The 19,632-nt window shown below is 32.6% G+C and overlaps 1 protein-coding gene across 1 annotated transcript; it reads left to right on the forward strand.

Annotated features, from left to right (window-relative positions):
- The first annotated feature begins 4,104 nt into the window (after window positions 1-4,104).
- Window positions 4,105-18,636, forward strand: LOC141696939 (dolichol kinase EVAN). The gene is made up of 14 exons (XM_074501100.1): window positions 4,105-4,503; window positions 4,677-4,789; window positions 10,081-10,284; window positions 10,373-10,477; window positions 11,438-11,508; window positions 11,599-11,679; window positions 11,813-12,027; window positions 13,918-14,107; window positions 14,195-14,260; window positions 16,187-16,275; window positions 16,372-16,486; window positions 17,782-17,833; window positions 17,910-18,010; window positions 18,117-18,636. The coding sequence occupies exons 1-14, from the start codon at window positions 4,319-4,321 to the stop codon at window positions 18,228-18,230; spliced, it is 1,701 nt and encodes a 566-aa protein (XP_074357201.1). The 5' UTR covers window positions 4,105-4,318; the 3' UTR covers window positions 18,231-18,636.
- The last annotated feature ends 996 nt before the right edge of the window (window positions 18,637-19,632 follow it).

Here is a 19,632-nt window from a genome sequence, read left to right on the forward strand (position 1 = left end):
CGATCCAAACACGAAACCCGATTAAAATCCGATACATTTATTATAGATTATATGTAATATTTTAGATATAATACATATATTTATATAGTTTTCTTATTATATGTGTAGTAATAGATTATTATCAAGATTGTCAACATTAATTTAGTGAATTATAACTTTTAATATCAAAATCAGCTTTTATAATGTAAGATGTACTTTGTATATATTTATAAAAATAATAATTTGTGATAAAATACTAAATATTATGTTATCAACATATCTTAGATATTACTCACCATGTAAACTCGTGCAATATAATATGTTTAACTACTTATAATTATTATTTTTTAATTTTAGCTATCATATAAATGTGATTAATAGTGTCTGTATGTATAAATATTATTAAATTTGACTACATTATTCGTAATTTTGGATACCCGAAAAATATCCGATCCGATCTGAAACCCGACGAATTTGGATTTGGATAACTCGAAAATATTTGGATTTGGATTTGGATTTTATAATACCTGATCTGAACCCCAACCCGTTGCCATCCCTACTTCATGAGCTTAAAAATGCACAGATAACAGCTTTTCCTGAAGCCTACCTATACCCAAATAGAGGAGTGGCCTACATCTGCCCAGGAACCAAACAATGCAAACAACTTACTGTTCCTAAAAGCTGTGATAGATCAAACATGAGATGATAAAGATGTAGGCTGAAGTTATGGAGATGATAAAGATCTTAGACAGATACCTACTGAATCCTGACACCATGTTGCTAACCACTCAATTCAATTTAAAAGATGACAAAGATGATGATGAGCAGAAGCATGATGAGGAAAAAACTTCTGGCTCAAATCCAATTCAATCTTCAAGGGCAACTGGTAGTAATGACAAGAAGCAAGATGAGAAGAAGGGAGATGACAAGAAGAGAAGAGAAGAGAGGAGAAGAAAAAAAAAAGACAAGATGGCTCAGAACCACAACAACAAACCCTAAAAATCCAAATTAACCAAACTCAACCCTCTAAACCAAACTCAAACACTAAACCAAACTCAAACACTAAACCACCTCAAACATCAAAGCCTAAATACTTGTACAAACAAACTGCTAATACCTTTCTGAAAATAACAATCACATCAAACCAAACACTTCTCAAGAAAATCTCAAACCTACCTTTGGTCAAATCATCAACCAAAATTCACTACAAGTCTATTGGGAGAAAACCTAAGAAAATGCAAGTTACTGAGAGGGCCATCTAGAATTGTTATAATCAAAGTGATTTCTACCTCTAAACTGGTGCATCTCAGATTAAGACTATTTTCAACAACTAGATGAAGAAATGGTCAGAGTTTGGGTTGTAACACTAAGAGAAGTAAGAATCTACTATCAGGATGGGTCCTTCACATTTCTTGGCAGTAACTTAATGGACACCTTCTCTCCCACAGAAATCAAAAGAGTGATAAGCTTATTGAAGGATAAGGATACTGCAACTAAGGCATGGAGATCTGTTTTGGCTGAATGGTTGGTAGAAAGGGAATAAAGAAGAGCAAGGAACAAGGCTGAAAGTGAGGAAAGGAAGAGAAAGTATGATGATGAGATAGAAATGTACATTCAAAAATCTAAAGATCTCAATGCAAAGGGGATGAGTAGAGTTACCAAAGATGGAAAATTTCTGAATGTCAAAGCTGGCACATTTTCAAGATTTAGGATTGATTTGCTGAGTAGTTATTCAATACATGACGAATTCAAACTTGTGGAAGTTTTAAAAGGGACACCAATCATAAAGGAACTGTAAATTCTTGTACACCTGAAGGACCTCATTAGAGAAGAAACAGGAGATGAGACATTTGTCTGATGTATGTATCTGTTGAACTCAAAGAAATCACCTAATGTATAAATATTATGTTTATGTCAACTTGTTTGTGTGGTCTAATTTTTCATTGTAGCTTGGGGTTACTCTTGTTAACAGGCATGAATTGTGATAAGCAATCTTCTCACAAATTGGGGGAGATTGTTGTGCAAGACATGCCTGTACTATAACAAGACTAAGTCAAATTGACAGCCCTAAGTAAGTTGTATGATAATTCAAGTTTGCATATTGTATTGTATCACTTAAGACTGTAAAAATGAAAATAGATTAGAGTGAAGTATTTTTCTATAAACAGTCTTAAGCCTAAGAATAAACTCTGGAAGAAGATCATGCCTCAGAGAAAGTGTGAAGAAGTTTGGAGTTGAATAAATCTGTTTTGGGAAAAACATTTTAAGTCAAGAAATGTACAAGTCACAGATTAAGTGTTATAGAGAAGTCATTCGAGAACTCTAGAATGACTTATCGAGAAATCAAGAAAAGCTTATAGAGAAGTCTCAGAAATATTAACAAGACAAATTGAAGACATGAAGATTGGAGATATCGACAAGTCATTTCTTTACTCGAGAACTTTGAGATATCGACACGTCAAAATGTCACTATAGAACTCAGAGATATCGATAAGTAAATTCTACATGCAAAGAAATGAAGACCTCGAAAAGTCAAGTTCATTCGAGGACTCAGAGATCATGATAAGTCAAAGTTCATTTGAGAACTCAAAGATCTCGATAAATCAAGATTATACTCGAGAACTCAGAGATCTCAACAAGTCAATTTCACAATCGAGAACTTGGAGACTTCGATAAGTTATATCAACTATAGAGTAATAAGAGACCTCGATAAGCCATTATACTTATCGAGATGTCTAGTTCTCTATATGACTAACTGGAGATCTCGATGTAAAGCTCAAGTACATAATGCAGATCAGTTTAATATCCAGGATTATCAATCAACAAACAAATCAATCAATGATTTGAAAAGTCTACAAAAGCAGCTTGAAGAGTACAAGATCAAATGCCAGGATTAACTGACAGAGTAAAGTCACATACATGCACGATTTGCAAAGATACACTAAGTCAGAAATAAAATTTTTTTTAACTTAAAGTAGGGTTTAGTTCATGCTATTGCATGCTGTGTAAAACCAGTGGTTACTGTTCTATAAAGTAAACACTGGATGCTTTATTTCAGTTGTAACAAACAGATCTAAAATCTTGTAACTCTCAAGAGAGAAGCTGAGTTCTTTATCAACAAAGAACCCAGAAATTTGTAGCAAAACACTAGTTTGATTTTAATATAAAATTAAGTGAGTTTTGAAAGATAAGTGTGTTCATGTTTTAATTATTCGGTTAAAACATATTATCTCTACAATACAAATTACTTTGTTCACCATTATTAAAAGTTCAAGAAACCATTAAAATTGTTTAAAACACATTCACCCCTTCCTCTGTGTTGTATTCATTACCCAACATAATGTACATTTCATGTAATATTAAATTTTATATAAGTAAAAATGTTATAATATTTAAAAAAAAATCATAATCAATGAATAATAAACACATTAAAAAAATTATTCTAACTTAATTACCAATAAAATTAGATTAAGCCGATATATATAAACTGTTTAAAGATTTATATGAAAATTGAACAAAACCGATCACATTGGTGTATCTCGCATTTTTTTTAGGCTCTGAAAAATTAATTTGAACACAATCTATAGCACTTTAAATTAATATTCTAATCTATACTATTTATACTATAATATAATAACTGGAATGGAGTATATTTTGGTTCAACGGTTATCCCCTATTTTAATTATTAAAAATAAAAATAAATAATATTATATACATGTTAAACTACTAGATATAGTCTTTTTATCGCTCTAAACTACGAGTCTACTACCAAAACTTATCCTAATAAACTATGATCACATCTTCTTCCTAATTCTTTTATAATTTTTATTATATTTTAATTAATAAAAAATAAAAATAAATAATATTATATACATGTTAAATTACTAAATTACTAAACTACAAAATATAGTCTCCTTATCTGCTACAACACTAAACCAGGACAAAAATTTATACTACTGTACTACTATCAACTTCTTTTTATTTTTTTTATTATAATCTATAATCATTATATATTTATATATAAATATATTAAAATTATTATATGATTTAATAAATAAAATTTTAAAATTATTTGAATATTAAGGAACGGGCGAGGAATATCCCAATTACAATTCCCAACGAACAAGTAAACAAACTATGCATCTAACGCGTGCGCGCCAAAGTCCAATTGGACCTCTGTCTCTCTCTCGGCTCTCTCGTATGCTTCCTCTCTCTCACCTGCAACTTGTCATCAAACTTTCTCGAAGTCCTTTTTCTCCCTTACAATTCCATTGCACATTCAAATTATACGTACATATTTTTTAATCTCTAACGCACACTGAAGGCGAAAATAACAGCCATGGCTTCATCGCTGTTGAGCGGCGAGAGAGTCGTGGTAGCTCTATTTACATTCCGTATAATTTACTCCACCTCTCTCTCTCATCTCTACGAATCCATTTCTCTCTCTCTCCTCTTTCTATTCGCTCTTTTCGTCGAGATCTCTCTCGAATCGTCTCCTTCCCACTCCTCTCTCTTGAACACCAGGTACTTTTGTTTTCGATTTCTAGGGCTTTTAATTGTAAAATCACGAAATTAAATTAAGTTAATTAAATTGGCATTTGTTTATTTTTTAAGTTTGTGAGTTTGATTAATGATAAAATTAGGTTTATTAATGTGTTTCTGGTTGTTGATTGATGTTAGAATTGTGTTTCGTATAGGCCAGGGGCGTCGTCTGGTGTTCTTTTGGGAGCGGTGTCGTTGCCTGGTGTTATGTTTTCGAGGATGATATTGAATTCCCGAGCGGTTTCGTTGAATCAAGTTGGAGCAGAAGGTAATTGTATTTGTGCTTGATTTGATAAACATATTGATGTTTCTCTAATTTGTAGAGAAATTAAGGACATTATAAACGCTGGGAATAGTTTGCGGTAGTGATAATCAATATTTGGATGAGTTTGTGGAAATTTAATCTTGTAGGTAAATGCAATATTCAATACCGTTTATTTTGAACACCTTGGAAAACAATGTAATTATAGTACCACCACTGTCACTAGCATTTGAACTGCCCAGCATACGTTTTGGGGATAGTAATTGTAGGGAGGACTTTATGCGGAACAAGCTTATTCTAACTTTGCAGAACGGTGGAGACTCTTATGAAGTAGTTTTTGTCATACCATGACTAGATACTTATTTAAACGCAGCTACCTTACTACAAAATAATGAAAATGCAAGGAAGATAATTGTCACAGGAACTGGGAATTTTTTATTAGTTTTTGCACAGGAAATTTTTGTCAATTTCTAATAGGGAACACACAATTCTACTTATCTCTATCTATCCTATTAACAACCAATGCAGATGCTTTTCAAAATTGTAGAGGTATTTTCTACAAACAGATATATATATATATACACAAATATTAATATAAATAGTAGGGAGAGTAATATAGTAAGACTAAGACATGGTATGCATATTATATATAACTAAGTCATGGACAAAACATAAGAATTAACACAAAATATTAAAACATGATATTAACAAGAATAGGATATGAAATTACTTGGAAATGCTTTTGATTATATAACTGAAAGCAATCTGCTAGTCTTTGTGTACAATTTGAGAAAACTTGAGAATAAACTTCGGAAATATGAACTGCTATCACTGGTACAAGATGTGTATATTATCTGCTCTCTAATTTCAAGTGTGTTTATTACTCTCTTCTTCTTCTTCTTCTTCTTATTTATAGAAGGATGAGGAGTCTAATTTCTTGAAACAACATCATTCTTTTTCTTGTAGTGGAGTTCTGCTTTCCTGAGTGGACGACTTGACTTGAGTGGGAGGTCCTCTTTTTCTTAGTGGAGGGGCTGCTTTCCTGAGTGGGAGGCTGCTTTCTTCACAGGATTTCGAGTATGATTCCTCTTCCACCGAAAGTTGCTTTGTTTGGAGAATAATGCTGAGTTGGTCTTAGTGGGAATCTTCTTTTGTGTCTTCTTTGTCTTCTTTTGAATAATGCTGAGTTAGTCTCAGTGGGAAGTGTCTTCTTTGTCTTCTTTTGTGTCTTCTGCTTATTTTACGGAGAAATGCTGATATAATGAAAACTAGATACAAAATTTAAATGCTGTACAATATCCTCTTTATTTTTTTTAAGTACTTTTTACTGTTTTACCCCTAATAATTTGGAGTAAAAAAGTATCTATACAAACTGATTACAATAATGAAATAAAGGAAAACTAAACAATATGAAATGATGTAAATTTGCATGAAATTTTTGGGGGTATTTTGGACTCTTTTTTTTTTGAGATTTCAATCAGTGAAACTACAGGGGAAAATATCCCGTGACAGTCATCTTCGTTGTCATCTCATAAATGAACCGGACTTTTGTCGTCGTTGGAATCATAAAACACTTCTTCCAGCCAACCTACAAATACTCCCTTTCAAACTACACAAACAGTCAGTTTTCAAAACCCAACCCTCTTAGTTCCTCAAAGACCTATGTCAAAATTAGAAATTGATACCCCAAAAATGCAAAACCTAGGAGGTAGTAGTCAGCCGGTCAAACTTTTCAAAATCCAATTCTGATTACTATACCAAAAGAAACCATCAAAAAATAGTATCAGTCGAAAGAGGATTTAACAATGACGATGCCTCCCTAGCAATTTCAAATGTTTTCCCTAAAGAATGGATGTTCAAACCCTGGGATCTATCAAAAAATAATGACTATTATCAAGCCATTCTCATCCACCCAAGTCAATGGGGCCAAGAACTCCACCGTCCAAAATTTTATTCCTTCAAACTTCAAAAGACAATTAAACCACTGCTCCTCATATTCTTACTGGGATTACCAGCAAGCATGGCATAATTCATTCTTTATCCAAAATCAGAAGAATAGTCATTCCTGGTAGTTTTATTTCAACACCAAAATCCAAGTTCAGGAACTCCCTGTTTGGTTCCTTCAATGGTGGGATTTCTTCGGAGCAATTGAAGAAATTCTTACTCCAAATGCATCTGAATGTTTAAAACTGTTCAAAACACACTTCAAACCCACAGAATACGAAAGACGTTTTCCTCCTCTTTTAATATTATGTTCAAATTTCTTTCTTCCATGGGTATGTTCTTGGGAGTTTAAAATTCATTTCAACCAAATACAGTCATGTATTGTTCGGTCCTTTAAAGTCAAATGGTGGAGCAATTTCAAAGAAGACCAAAAGATTTCCAAAGAGATCATTCAAAAATGGTTATCAAGTCAAAATTTTATTACCAACAAAGAAGTTACCACTTTTTTGCCCAAAAATCAAATGCCCAGGCATTATTAGCCCAAACAAAAACCAGAAGCCAATATAAAGAATCCTTACTTCAACTCGCAAATTCAATTTATGATTCCGACGACGACAGCAGTCCGGTTCATTTAGGAGATGACAACGAAGATGACTGTCACGGGATATTTTCCCCTGTAGTTTCCACTGATTGAAATCTCAAAAAAAAAAAAAAAAAAAGAAGAAAAAAGTCCAAATACCCCCAAAAATTTCATGCAAATTTACATGATTTCATATTGTTTAGTTTTCCTTTATTTCATTATTGTAATCAGTATGTATAGATACTTTTTTACTCCAAATTATTAGGGGTAAAACGGTAAAAAGTACTTTAAAAAAATAAAAGAGGATATTGTACAACATTTAAATTTTGTATCTAGTTTTCATTACATCAACATTTCTCCGTAAAATAAGCAGAAGACACAAAAGAAGACAAAGAAGACACCCAGAGACTAACTCAGCATTATTCAAAAGAAGACACAAAAGAAGATTCCCACTGATACCAACTCAACATTATTCTCGAAACAAAGCAACTTTCGGTGGAAGAGGAATCATACTCAAAATCCTGTGAAGAAAGCAGCCTCCCACTCAAGGAAAGCAGCCCCTCAACTAAGACAAAGAGGACCTCCCACTCAAGTCAAGCTGTCCACTCAGGAAAGCAGAACTCCACTACAAGAAAAAGAATGATGCTGTTTCAAGAAATTAGACTCCTCATCCTTCTATAATAAGAAGAAGAAGAGAGTAATAAACACACTTGAAATTAGAGAGCAGATAATATACACATCTTGTACCAGTGATAGCAGTTCATATTTCCGAAGTTTATTCTCAAATTGTACACGAAGACTAGCAGATTGCTTTCAGTTATATAATCAAAAGCGTTTCCAAGTAATTTCAAATCATATTCTTGTTCATATCATGTTTTAATATTTTGTGTTAATTCTTATGTTTTGCCATGACTTAGTTATATATAATATGCATACCATGTCTTAGTCTTACTATATTGCTCTCCCTACTGTTTATATTAATATTTGTTGGTCCTATAACATCCTTTTGGATATATATATATATATATAGCCACTAATCAAACTCTGGAAATAACGGAAACTATAACTTATGCATTGAATTACAACTAAATGCAAATTTGTAGGCAGAACCTTTTATATCCCCAACACCAGAAGAAGAAAACACGGCTACACCATTTGCATTTGATTTTTAATTGGAGTTCTGATATAAGTGAAGAAAGAGTAAGCTTATATATTCCTAGCTGGAGGACCAGTTATTTTAGCTTTCTTGTTTCTGCTGATGGTTTTCTTCTACACATGTTAATCTTCGATCTAGATATAAAGGAGATACAGGTCCAACCTTATGGTTTGAAGGGAATTCAATATTTTGTAACTGGTGCTGTTTTATTGAACAAAAGTAACAATCTTAATCTATTAATTGTTATTTCCATAAGAAGGAAGTTAATGGTTATATACTTACGTAACAATTTATAGGTTCATGGAGTTATGCATAAAATGGTTTTACACTTTTATTTGGAGAGCAACAAGTCTTAAGACGAAATATCCGTAGATAATACTGCATCCCAATAAATAATAAGATGACCCTTAATACAAAATGCAAAATACTAGGAAGTTAATGGCTTTTGAAGTGACTAAAAGGGAAGAGAAGGGATAAGAATAGTGTTACAGCCAGTGATGTGATTCTTACGACTCCATCTCTACGATAAGAAGTTTAATACTCCCTCTGTCCCCCTAGGTAGTATACATTGGGGGATGGGGGCTCGGCGCGCATTTTAAGGCTCCTTTAAGGATAGTTCCGTTAATAGTTTTTAATTTTTTTTTTCTTCTAAATAAACATTTGTTGTTTAAAGTTTAATAAAAAAAGAGAAAAATTCAAAAAGAAATTATGGAAGTATACTTTATATTCACATTAAAATGCTTGTTGAGCATTGAAAAATAACTGTATACAATTGGATGGGACTGAGGGAGTAAAACCTTTCATATTTTAAAGATTGTAACCACTGAAAAAAAACACATGGCTATCCTTGACCGTATGCCAACTGTTACAAATGCCAGCACAATCGGATTGCTATTTAATAGAACTGCATTATATTCAATTCAAGCACAAAGTTTATATTTAATCCCATCTGATGTGAACATTTAAGAAAGAAAGAAAATATGACCCCCACGGCCACGACACGAACCCGCGTAAACTTTTAAGCGCATTCCTGCATCAGCTTTTTTCCCACCGGAAAGAGCACCATTGTATTCTGACCCCTTCAACATCTTGCATCTTACTACATTTAGATATATAAGTGTATTTTTATAATTAATTATTTATCAGGAACAATCTAGGTTAAGATATATTTTGCAGTGGTTTTTTTAGAAATCTAAATAATCAGGATTATTCTCATGCTATTCAAGTTGGACTGTGATTTCTTAATATGTTCATGTATATAGGATTCAGTGGAGAATCACGTTAATATGAGAACATGAGGACTGTAATATTAATTTGATGATTTCAAATAGAAGTAGCAGTTGAAATTAGTTGCTAGAAAAAAAACTAATTTTTACTCATGTTTAAGATTAGCTCTTTGGTTCTCATTTGGACAAAAATCTATATATGACCAAGGTTCTGCCTTTGCTGTGAGGTTATAGATCATTTCTTTTTCTGGTGCCAACACACCTTAAAAGCTAAGTTATAGCTCACCTTGCCTCCCAAAACTTCGTAATATCACGTAGTCTTTAGATTATCTTTTAATATCTATAAATATAATCATACTTTGAATTTTTGATAAGCTTGAGTTATCTACAGATCTTGAATATCTGCGATTGCAATATTGGGCTACAACTGCTAGCTGCTTTAGTGTGCTGGTCTATCTCTGTTTTATTCTGTGCCACAAGTTCAACCAAAGTCATTTGTTCAGTTTACACGGTTATTGGCGAAACAAGTTGAACATAGGTTTCATAGCATTATGTGCGGCACTTTTCTGTGTGTCTACTGCAAAATCTTTTAGCGGTAAGCTTGTTACTCTAGTTAGTATTGTTTCTGTATTATTATCAAGGTATACTTATCTTGTTAGAACCTCCTGGATCGCATGTAATAGGTCGGTATACAACACTATTGTTATTTTGGGTACTTGTTCATGGATTAGCAACTGTGAGACTAATTCAGCATGTACTCTATACCTTTCCAGCATGCGCATCAGTTGGTATGTCAATAACTTCTATCTTTATCTTTACAAATACAATTTTTAAGCCGAAATAGTATTTGTGGAAACAGAAGGTCATGTAATTGTACTTGTTAGCAAGTTTACAACACATGAAATATTGTGAAATTGTGGAACATCGTGCATTCAGTACACAAGTATTTCAAAATATGTAAAACACTTGAACCATAGCTTATTAAATATACTCAAGAAGTGTTTTGCTACTCTCTTAGTGAATTTATAAAATGCAAAGTTTAAGTAACTTTAGAATGATTTATCAAGTCAGTTCAGCCAAACTTTCATAAATCGGATACAATATAGCATAATGGTAAGCCTGTGACTTGTTGATATTTGCCAAAAAATATAATGTGATGAAATGGATGAAAACTTGCATATTTCACTGGTTTTAATATTGATATGCCCCTTCATTCCTTATTTAGGAAAGTATATAGGGGAAGGGGACAACAAAGAATTTATATCTTGGGAGTTCACTATAAGAGTGACACTTAGCCTGTTCACCGATTCCTGAATAAAATGTTGCTAGTGTAATCTGTTGCATTTTCATTTATGAATATGGAAAAAAAATCTTAATTGGATAATTCATACATATATTTATCATGTAATTGTTTTTGTTAAAATATTATGTATTAATTTGAAATTTCCAGATTATGAAATTCTAATAAGTAAATTCAACTAAATCATATTGAGATTATCAATTAAAATGTTTAGAACAGTCAGCTTGCTTTTATATTTAATCTTTTGGCTTCATCTAATTCATGTACTATCTATAAAGCTAATGCTCAAGTGATTTTTTTTTATTATTTTAGCACTAGGAGATTGATTCTTTTTCTATTTTGAATTGAATTCCATCAATCAATGGTTCATCTTCACTATATGTGCTGTTTTAGCAATTGCAAATGTGACATTAGATGCTTAAATGCTTACTTTTCTCTTTATTCTCAGGTGAGGCACTTCTAGTTACAAGTGGCCTTGTTATTTATTTTGGAGACATGTTTGCATGTACGCTTGTTAAGGTATGTTGCTGACCTTCTCCAGTGAGTGCTAGTTGTAGTTGGGTACTTGATGTAGAATGTACCGTCAAGTTTAATGCTGTTTCTGGACAGATTTATGGATACGTGATATCAACGGAATATGGTTCTATTCACTATGGAATTGAAAGGGACGAGATAAGCACCATTATCCAGGTTTCTTGCAATATTATAACTCTGCATGATATAAATGCAGATTAACATCTCATTTTTAATGGTGAACCAGAAGCGTAACAGTGTATTTTGACTTGTAGCTACTTAGTGAAGTTTGTTCTTTTCCTTTATGCAGGGTGTGCTTCTTGGGCTCCTCCTCTTTCCATTTTTCTTCAAACATGTTACTCTAATTTGGCAACACATTACCAATTCAGCATACTCGGAAGCCAGAGAAGATCATCAGAGGGGAAGAGCTGCTCTGTTCTATGTTTCGCTGGCATGTATCTTAATCCTGATTGTTCCTTCATGGATGCAATTAGTTCATCAATTTCCTGCACATCCGTTACTATGGTATGCTTTTCTTAACTTGACTGTATGGTGGACTATAACTGCTTAATATTTAGTCTCTGTTATCATCTATTTGTAGTGATTGCTTTTGTAATGTTAAGAATCTGTTTACATCATTAGGCAGGTTCCGTTTTAGTTCCATAATATAGTGTGAATGACAGTGCTACAACTATTGCTCTTGTATTTATTGGGATATGATTTGAAACTTAAAATTATTTATTTTATTATAGAAGAAAGGACTCTGTATTAGGCTGTATTAGTTTGATACTGTCTCCTGGTTATTTATGAGGATGATTCTCAGATCCTTTGATGAATATAATATTTTTATAACCTTAATGTGTATGTCTCTTGGTTCCATCATGAATTACGCCTAATTAGTTTACCATTATGTTGCATCCAGTTACCATTAACATGTTAATCCTAAATAAGTATCTTAAATTAATAAAAGAGTGCTTAAAAGACATGTTCTTATATTTTTAGGATTCATATTGCAAACAAGAAAAAAATAAGGCTAAGGGAATTCAAATATATAGTATGAAGAAATGCTTGTAAATGGGTTAATACGTACTTAGTTCTGAAAGTACCACTACTAGGGTTCTCAGAGGCAGAGCTAAGACTTGATTTAGTCCAGTTAAGCCGATCCAAACAGAATATGTAAAGCCTGTTCTTTTATTAAATGCTAACGTGAAGAGCAAGTCCAATGGTGGTGGTGGTGACATACGTATAGCTTTTGCTATATTTTGAAATCAAAAAGTGATTTTTAATGTTAAAATAGAACTTGTCAACATGTGCACCAGTGTATAGTTTTAAAATGACACCAAATACATCTAAATAATGCTATATCCCAATATTCTAATCTTGATATGTACAATTATATTTGTCACTATTACTTCAACTACCTATTTCCATCATTCTTTTACTTGCATGCATAGGTGGTAGCAACATCTATACTTGGTTCTATATTTAGCATTATTTTTAGCATTGCATTGGACATGCTGTTACCTGACCGTATCAAAATCTTATTGTAATTGTATATACCCTTGGCTTAAGATTATAAGTCTTTACACCTGTTCTGAGTCTTCTTGAACTTCCAATTTTACTGGTAAAATAGCGTTGTCCGAAAATTTAAGTTAAATAGGCTTCCACCTTTTAGCTCCTTTATTTTTAATTACTCTGGAATTTGCAATAACCTATGAATAAATTAGTGCAAATCCCTTCAGCTTGTTAATTTCAGTTCAATGAACAACTGACTTGACCATAATATTAGATGATAAAACACCAGCAGGTTTACTTATTGGGCCAGGACGAACATGATTGGCGTTCTTTTTTTATTTGTCTACCAGTTTGATTGTGGTCAACATAATTATATCAGGTTAATTTGCTTTTGCTTAGTTTTAATAATTAAAAATCAGATATATCAGGTTAATTTTAGCATCTTATAATTATAAGATTTTTATATACTAGTTTATTAAAGTAGATATGAATGATTAGACTATTAGTAAAACCAATTTTCATTTAAATATCCAATCATATTAGTATCTGATATTCTAATATTTTGTAATGTGTGCAATATATTCCCCATAACTATATTATGATATATGATAGCAAAATAGAAATCTATTAATTAATTTTACAATATTTTTGTTAAATTAGACAGTTAAATGAACAAGCAATGTTAGCAATTTTACTGTGAGAAGCCGAGAACTTAAGCTTTAGAGAAGGTGTGCATGTCAAAATTAGTTATGGTTAAATAACATACTTAATTTGTCAGACTAGACTTCTTTTATCGTCCAGTCGTTCATATTGATAAGTAGCCTTGGCCTATTTGTGTAGTTATGTTAAACCACATAGCTATTAAATGCTTACTCCTTTTTTTTATGTTTGTGCTTTTAGGGTCTTTAATTTTGTCTTCTCAGAACCCCTCAAGCGACTCTCATTATGTATATATTGGGTTTTTGTCATATATGCGTCGGTCCTCCGATTTTACAATATATCAAAGAGCAGTAAGATTGAAAGAATCCTTCTTCGGAAGTACTACCATTTGATGGCTGTTCTGATGTTTGTACCTGCTCTAATCTTACAGGTAATAAGAGTTCAAAATGATTTTTTTTTGGGGCGTTTATAGGTTTTTCTCTCATCAGTTTATAATTGGAGTTTTTGTCTTTCACAGCCAAAATTTCTCAATTTGGCATTTGGTGCAGCTTTGGCAGCTTTCCTGATGTTAGAAATTATTCGAGTAAGTTTCTCAGTGAATTTGATTACAATTTTATTCTTAAATAGCCTTTACATACCCCTCCTTATAAATATTTTTATTTGCATGGCGAATCTAGCTTTGGCATACTATGTCTTAAATCCATGAAGTGCGATTTGAAACTTGAATGGTGTTTACAGTGAAGACTAAATATATTTGATCATTATAAAATTATTATTATCTGTTCTTTTCGAATTGAACTATCAAATATTTGAATCAGATAAATGGATTGAACAGAAACCCAATTTTTTGCGTGAGATAAATAAGAAAGACTGATCTAAGAGAAGGTTAAGGTACTTGTACTTTCAGTTTTAATTTATTGGGTCACAAGGTTAAGCAAAGCAATACATATGAATGATATGAATATCTACAAAATTATATTAGAAATAAGTCACAACGTCCTGTTATATTTATTACATGAGTTATTTGCAAAATGCATCCCCGTGGTTTGGTCAAAATACATTTTTTTACCTATACTTTAGATAACTGCATTTTGCATCCCCTTACTATTTCGGCGCGACAAATTGCACCCTTTTCGTTAAATTTGTTAAAATTCTCAGGGGCATTTTAGGAAATTAAAATATTTAATTATAATTAGATCATTATTTAAGTTTTTTGACCCTCTAAATGTTGCTTTTCGAAAAAATTTAGAGAACGAAAATTACAGAGAACGAAAAAATCTTTTCAAAACAATAACATTCAAAATTATCAAAAAATTTATGAAGCCAAAATTAAATAAAATATGTACTTATTGAATTTATTAAAAACAATTATAAAAAAAATATTTCAATTTTGAACCTTTTTATTTCGAGAAGATCTTTTTATTCTCTACAACTTCCGTTCTTTAAATTTTTTCGAAAAGTATCATTTAGAGGGTCAAAAAACTTAAATAATGATCTAATTATAATTAAATATTTTAATTTCCTAAAATGCCCCTGAGAATTTTAACAAATTTAACGAAAAGGGTGCAATTTGTCGCGCCGAAATAGTAAGGGGATGCAAAGTGCAGTTATCTAAAGTATAGGTAAAAAAATGCATTTTGGCCAAACCAAGGGGATGCATTTTGCAAATAACTCTTATTACATTGACCTTTTGTTACTGATAATAAAAAAGAACACTATTTTCCATCAACCAACCTGGTATTTAATTTCTTTGTGTTGGCTATTGCTTGAAAACCCTGAGGAAAGTTAACAGAGTCTCAGGAGTTTGTTTGGATCTTGATATTGTAGTGATTGTGAAGCTTTCATTACGAGTGCAAATTAAAAATTGTATCTACCTCGAATTGTATGCAGATATATATATGGGGGGTCATACAGAATCTTTAATGTTGCTCAATAAACTGTAAAATGTTGTAAAAACATATCACTTTATTCTCCATACCTTTATCTAAAGTAACTGAGTTGAGTTTATCTCAGTTTTGCCAGATCTAAGCCCTAACCCTTGTATCAAGTATAAAGGCTATATTCCGAATCTGACTTTGCACAGAAGTATGCAATGATTTGTTCTGGGGCATCCCGAAAAGAACTGGAAATGAAGTGGTAGAGTAGTTATTATCTCCAAAACTCCTGCTGCAACCTGTACAACTTTAGCTAACCCTTTTGTGTAATTTCATGAAAGGACAGTGCTTACAACTTGCAAGTAGTACAATAGTGAACTTTCTTGAGTGTCAAACATAGCATATAATGATTATTCCGTATGTAGTCTCATACGTAATTTTCTTGAAGGTAGAAAGCATAGGATGCATGTAAGAAACTTAATGTGATCAGTCGTGGCAGTTAGGTGGAAGTATATTATTACATGTTCTTATTAATTATTTTCCTGTGACGATCTGTAGATTGAAATATTTTATATCTTTCCATTGTTTGTGTGTGTATTCTGTATAAGCTTGCATAATCATGAATCTGTAGACAGGTATGGAGAATTTGGCCTCTGGGACACCTTGTGCATCAGTTTTTGAATGCTTTCACTGATCATCGTGACTCTGATCTTCTAATTGTTAGGTACGGCCTGTGAGTTATGAGGCATCTTTATTATGTGTAGTTTCAATCAAGATTCAAGAACCATTAGTATTTAATATTTTTTTTAATGTTTTTCAGCCACTTTTCACTTTTATTGGGTTGTGCACTTCCAATCTGGATGTCCTCTGGGTTCAATGACCGGCCGCTAGCTCCTTTTGCTGGAATTTTGAGCCTTGGAATTGGAGATACAATGGTGAAAACACAATTTAATATTTTCTTTTGATAATTTGCAATTTTTTACTTTATCGTGCATGAGTGACTATGGTTGCACAAACACAATAGCAGTTTCACTTGGATCAAATTTGTCAAAGTAACAATTACTTTGTTCATTTTCATGCTTATCACTTTTATCTTTGGATGATTTATCACAAGCTTTATATGTTGTAAACAGATTTTTTGCCGTATTCGATGATGAAAACTGCTGTATTCGATAATGAAAACAAGATCTGCCAAATTTTTAAATTTGTGATACAGAAAAGACCATATGAATGGCGTCCAGTATTGACCTTCAATTGTTTTGTGATGGTATTTCTAATTAAAGAAGTCATCTCCTAATACTGAAATTCTTGAATGCCTTAGATTATATATTCCAAGAAGAGTTTAAATAAATCTAACATCAGATATCTCTCTCTTTCAGTGATAATACACAAATATTCTAGATAGAATGATTATGTGAAGATTAAATGACCTATTTGGTCAATTATATGTACTGACTAAAGACAAACACACACACACACATACACACACACACTCTCTCTCTCTCTCTCACTCTCTCTCTCTCTCACTCTCTCTCTCACACACACACACACACACAGAGACCCCTTCAAGAGCCGGAGAAACACTGCATATGAAGCAAACTTCAGAATGCTAAAGACACTGCCCTGGAAGTGACACACAGTAGCCCAGCCCATTGCATAGGCTGCAGCCTGCACCTACAGTTTTTATGTATTCAATCTTCGGTCCTGTACATATATATACTTGTCTAGACTATATATTAAACGTTTCATTACAATTAATCTAAATTCATTACAAGAGTTGTAGCTTTTAATTTTCTCATCAAACGATGATTTTTTTTTGCCCAAGAAAGGCCTTGAATCTTACGAAAATCTTATCGAGAACAATTAGAACACTGACTCCAATGCTAGGTAGCTTGCTTGGTATGTCCTTCTGCTGCTCTGCTGAGCAGTGTAGTGATGAAGCTGATCATGTACTGCAGACTCTTTCGTTGACATTCATCTGAAGAATGTCTTTACTTTAAAATTAACCCAGTAGATCAACTCTTCGAATCATGACAGTCGATGAGCTTATATAGATAAGTGTGTAAAGAGAGAATCGTATATGTAAAGAAGTTTCCATATACTTAAGAAAATGAAAATGAAGTAGATTTTACAGATCACAAATGACAGATTGCAGTTAATATATAGTTGAGGTAATGGCCTTAAATTATGTTACATGCTGAATTAACTTGATTCGATGACCTTTTTTCAGGCCTCAATGGTAGGGCACAAGTATGGGGTTTTACGGTGGAGTAAGACAGGCAGTAAGTATAATTTTGTGGTTTTTGTTCTCATTAAATTTTAAGTCATTCATAGTATATATCATTTCTTGAATTCCAGAAAAAACGATTGAAGGCACTGCAGCCGGCATCACATCTGTCCTGGCTGCTTGCTCTATTCTACTTCCGATTTTAGCCACAACTGGATATATTTTTACACAGGTGTCACTCTTATACCTTTTCAAATGGTCCTTTTTGTAGATCATTTGTTTTTTGCTGATTATTAGTTAATTATATCATGTCTTACGACTTGTGTCGATTTATGCAGCACTGGTTTTCTCTTCTACTAGCTGTAACCTTGAGTGGGTTGTTAGAGGCCTACACAGCACAGCTTGATAATGCTTTTATACCGCTAGTCTTCTACAGCCTGCTTTGCATATAATCATAAGCTCTTATAGTTGCACAGATATAAATACACAGGACTCGGTCAGAAAATATCAACAGGAGGTTTCAGATTGTTACAAATTCAAATGAGGTAGTTTTATTCTGTAGCAGTTTGTATATGGTCGCATAGAGGAGGACATTGGTTTCCGATAGGTCTGTAGAGAATGCAATATTGGTTGTATCGTATCAGTAATATAGAGGTGCTCTCGTGTGTCAGTAATGTAGGTATGCTTTGGAACAGTGCCACCATATACCCATAGTTGTAATAGAAATGTGTTGTGGTTACAGATGAGATGGTTAGTGTTAACGTGTGCGGCTGACGAGAGTAGTAGTGACTAGCAACAGAATTTTGTAGTGTATCATCATTATTTTGATAATGGAATGGCTGAAGCACATAACAACTCTGCCTTGTTACTCGATCCACTTTTACTTTCCCGTCCTGATATTAAATTTCTGGCGCGTTCTTGAAGAACCATCACGTACAAAAGCAATTTATTATTTTCCCTAGCTGTTAGTATAAACATTTTCATCTGGTGTATACAGTTTTGGCGAAGCAAGTTTAAAAGGCAAAGTAATAAATTGTAAGATCAAATATTGTTGGAAAATGCGGGTAGTCCCATATTGTTAAGTTTGTTTCATAGTTGAGGATGAATATCGTGCGCGTGATAAGTGACACTTGAAATGTGTTCTCCTACCGAGAGAGCTTTTCGAGATACTTTGAATCACTCAGAATGACTAAGAGATGGATGAGATATGATCATCTAGAGTTGGTCTCTTAGTAATGGAAATTTGTGTAAAAGAATAAAAGTCCCGTATTAAATTTGCAAACGAGAATGTATAGCTTTATACAGGAAAACACGTATGTAGCTTTATAGTTATTTGGCGTAATAATAATCTATTCAATTACGGATTTGATTATTAATTAACGCGTGAAGTAGTACACATGTTTCTCTCGAGCCTATACTATTATATCAGGTTTAGGATTAATTCATTCATTCGAAATATATCCGCCTCCTAAACAAAAACCCTACTCTCTTCTAGGGTGAGGGCTTAGGATTAATTCATTCATTCGAAATATATCCGTCTTCTAAACAAAAACCCTACTCTCTTCTACAATGTAATAGTTTTAAGGAGATAATTATACGACTGAACTCGAGAATGTTTCCTTCATATCCTTCTTGTTTATTTTCGCAGTTTATTATTCTGGTATTCATACACACGTACTTATATTATTTGTATTATTTTCGCAGTTTATTATTCCGATATTTACACACGCACTTATATTATTTGTATTATTCCCAGGTTGTGATAACAAATATAACAATGCATATTGCTCAAATTTTAATAAGTTTATGCTGTTTTTTTGTCAAAACTGTTCCAAAATCAAATTTTGTGCTTCA

The sequence above is a fragment of the Apium graveolens genome, chromosome 11, assembly GCF_009905375.1.
Source record: "Apium graveolens cultivar Ventura chromosome 11, ASM990537v1, whole genome shotgun sequence".
Lineage (NCBI taxonomy): Eukaryota > Viridiplantae > Streptophyta > Magnoliopsida > Apiales > Apiaceae > Apium > Apium graveolens.

Coding starts and splice junctions, on each gene's coding strand:
- LOC141696939 (XM_074501100.1), top strand. CDS start 4,319: ATGGCTTCATCGCTGTTGAGCGGCGAGAGAGTCGTGGTAGCTCTATTT. Junction 4,504..4,676: donor TCCTCTCTCTTGAACACCAG/GTACTTTTGTTT, acceptor TGTTTCGTATAG/GCCAGGGGCGTCGTCTGGTG. Junction 16,276..16,371: donor TCTGATCTTCTAATTGTTAG/GTACGGCCTGTG, acceptor AATGTTTTTCAG/CCACTTTTCACTTTTATTGG.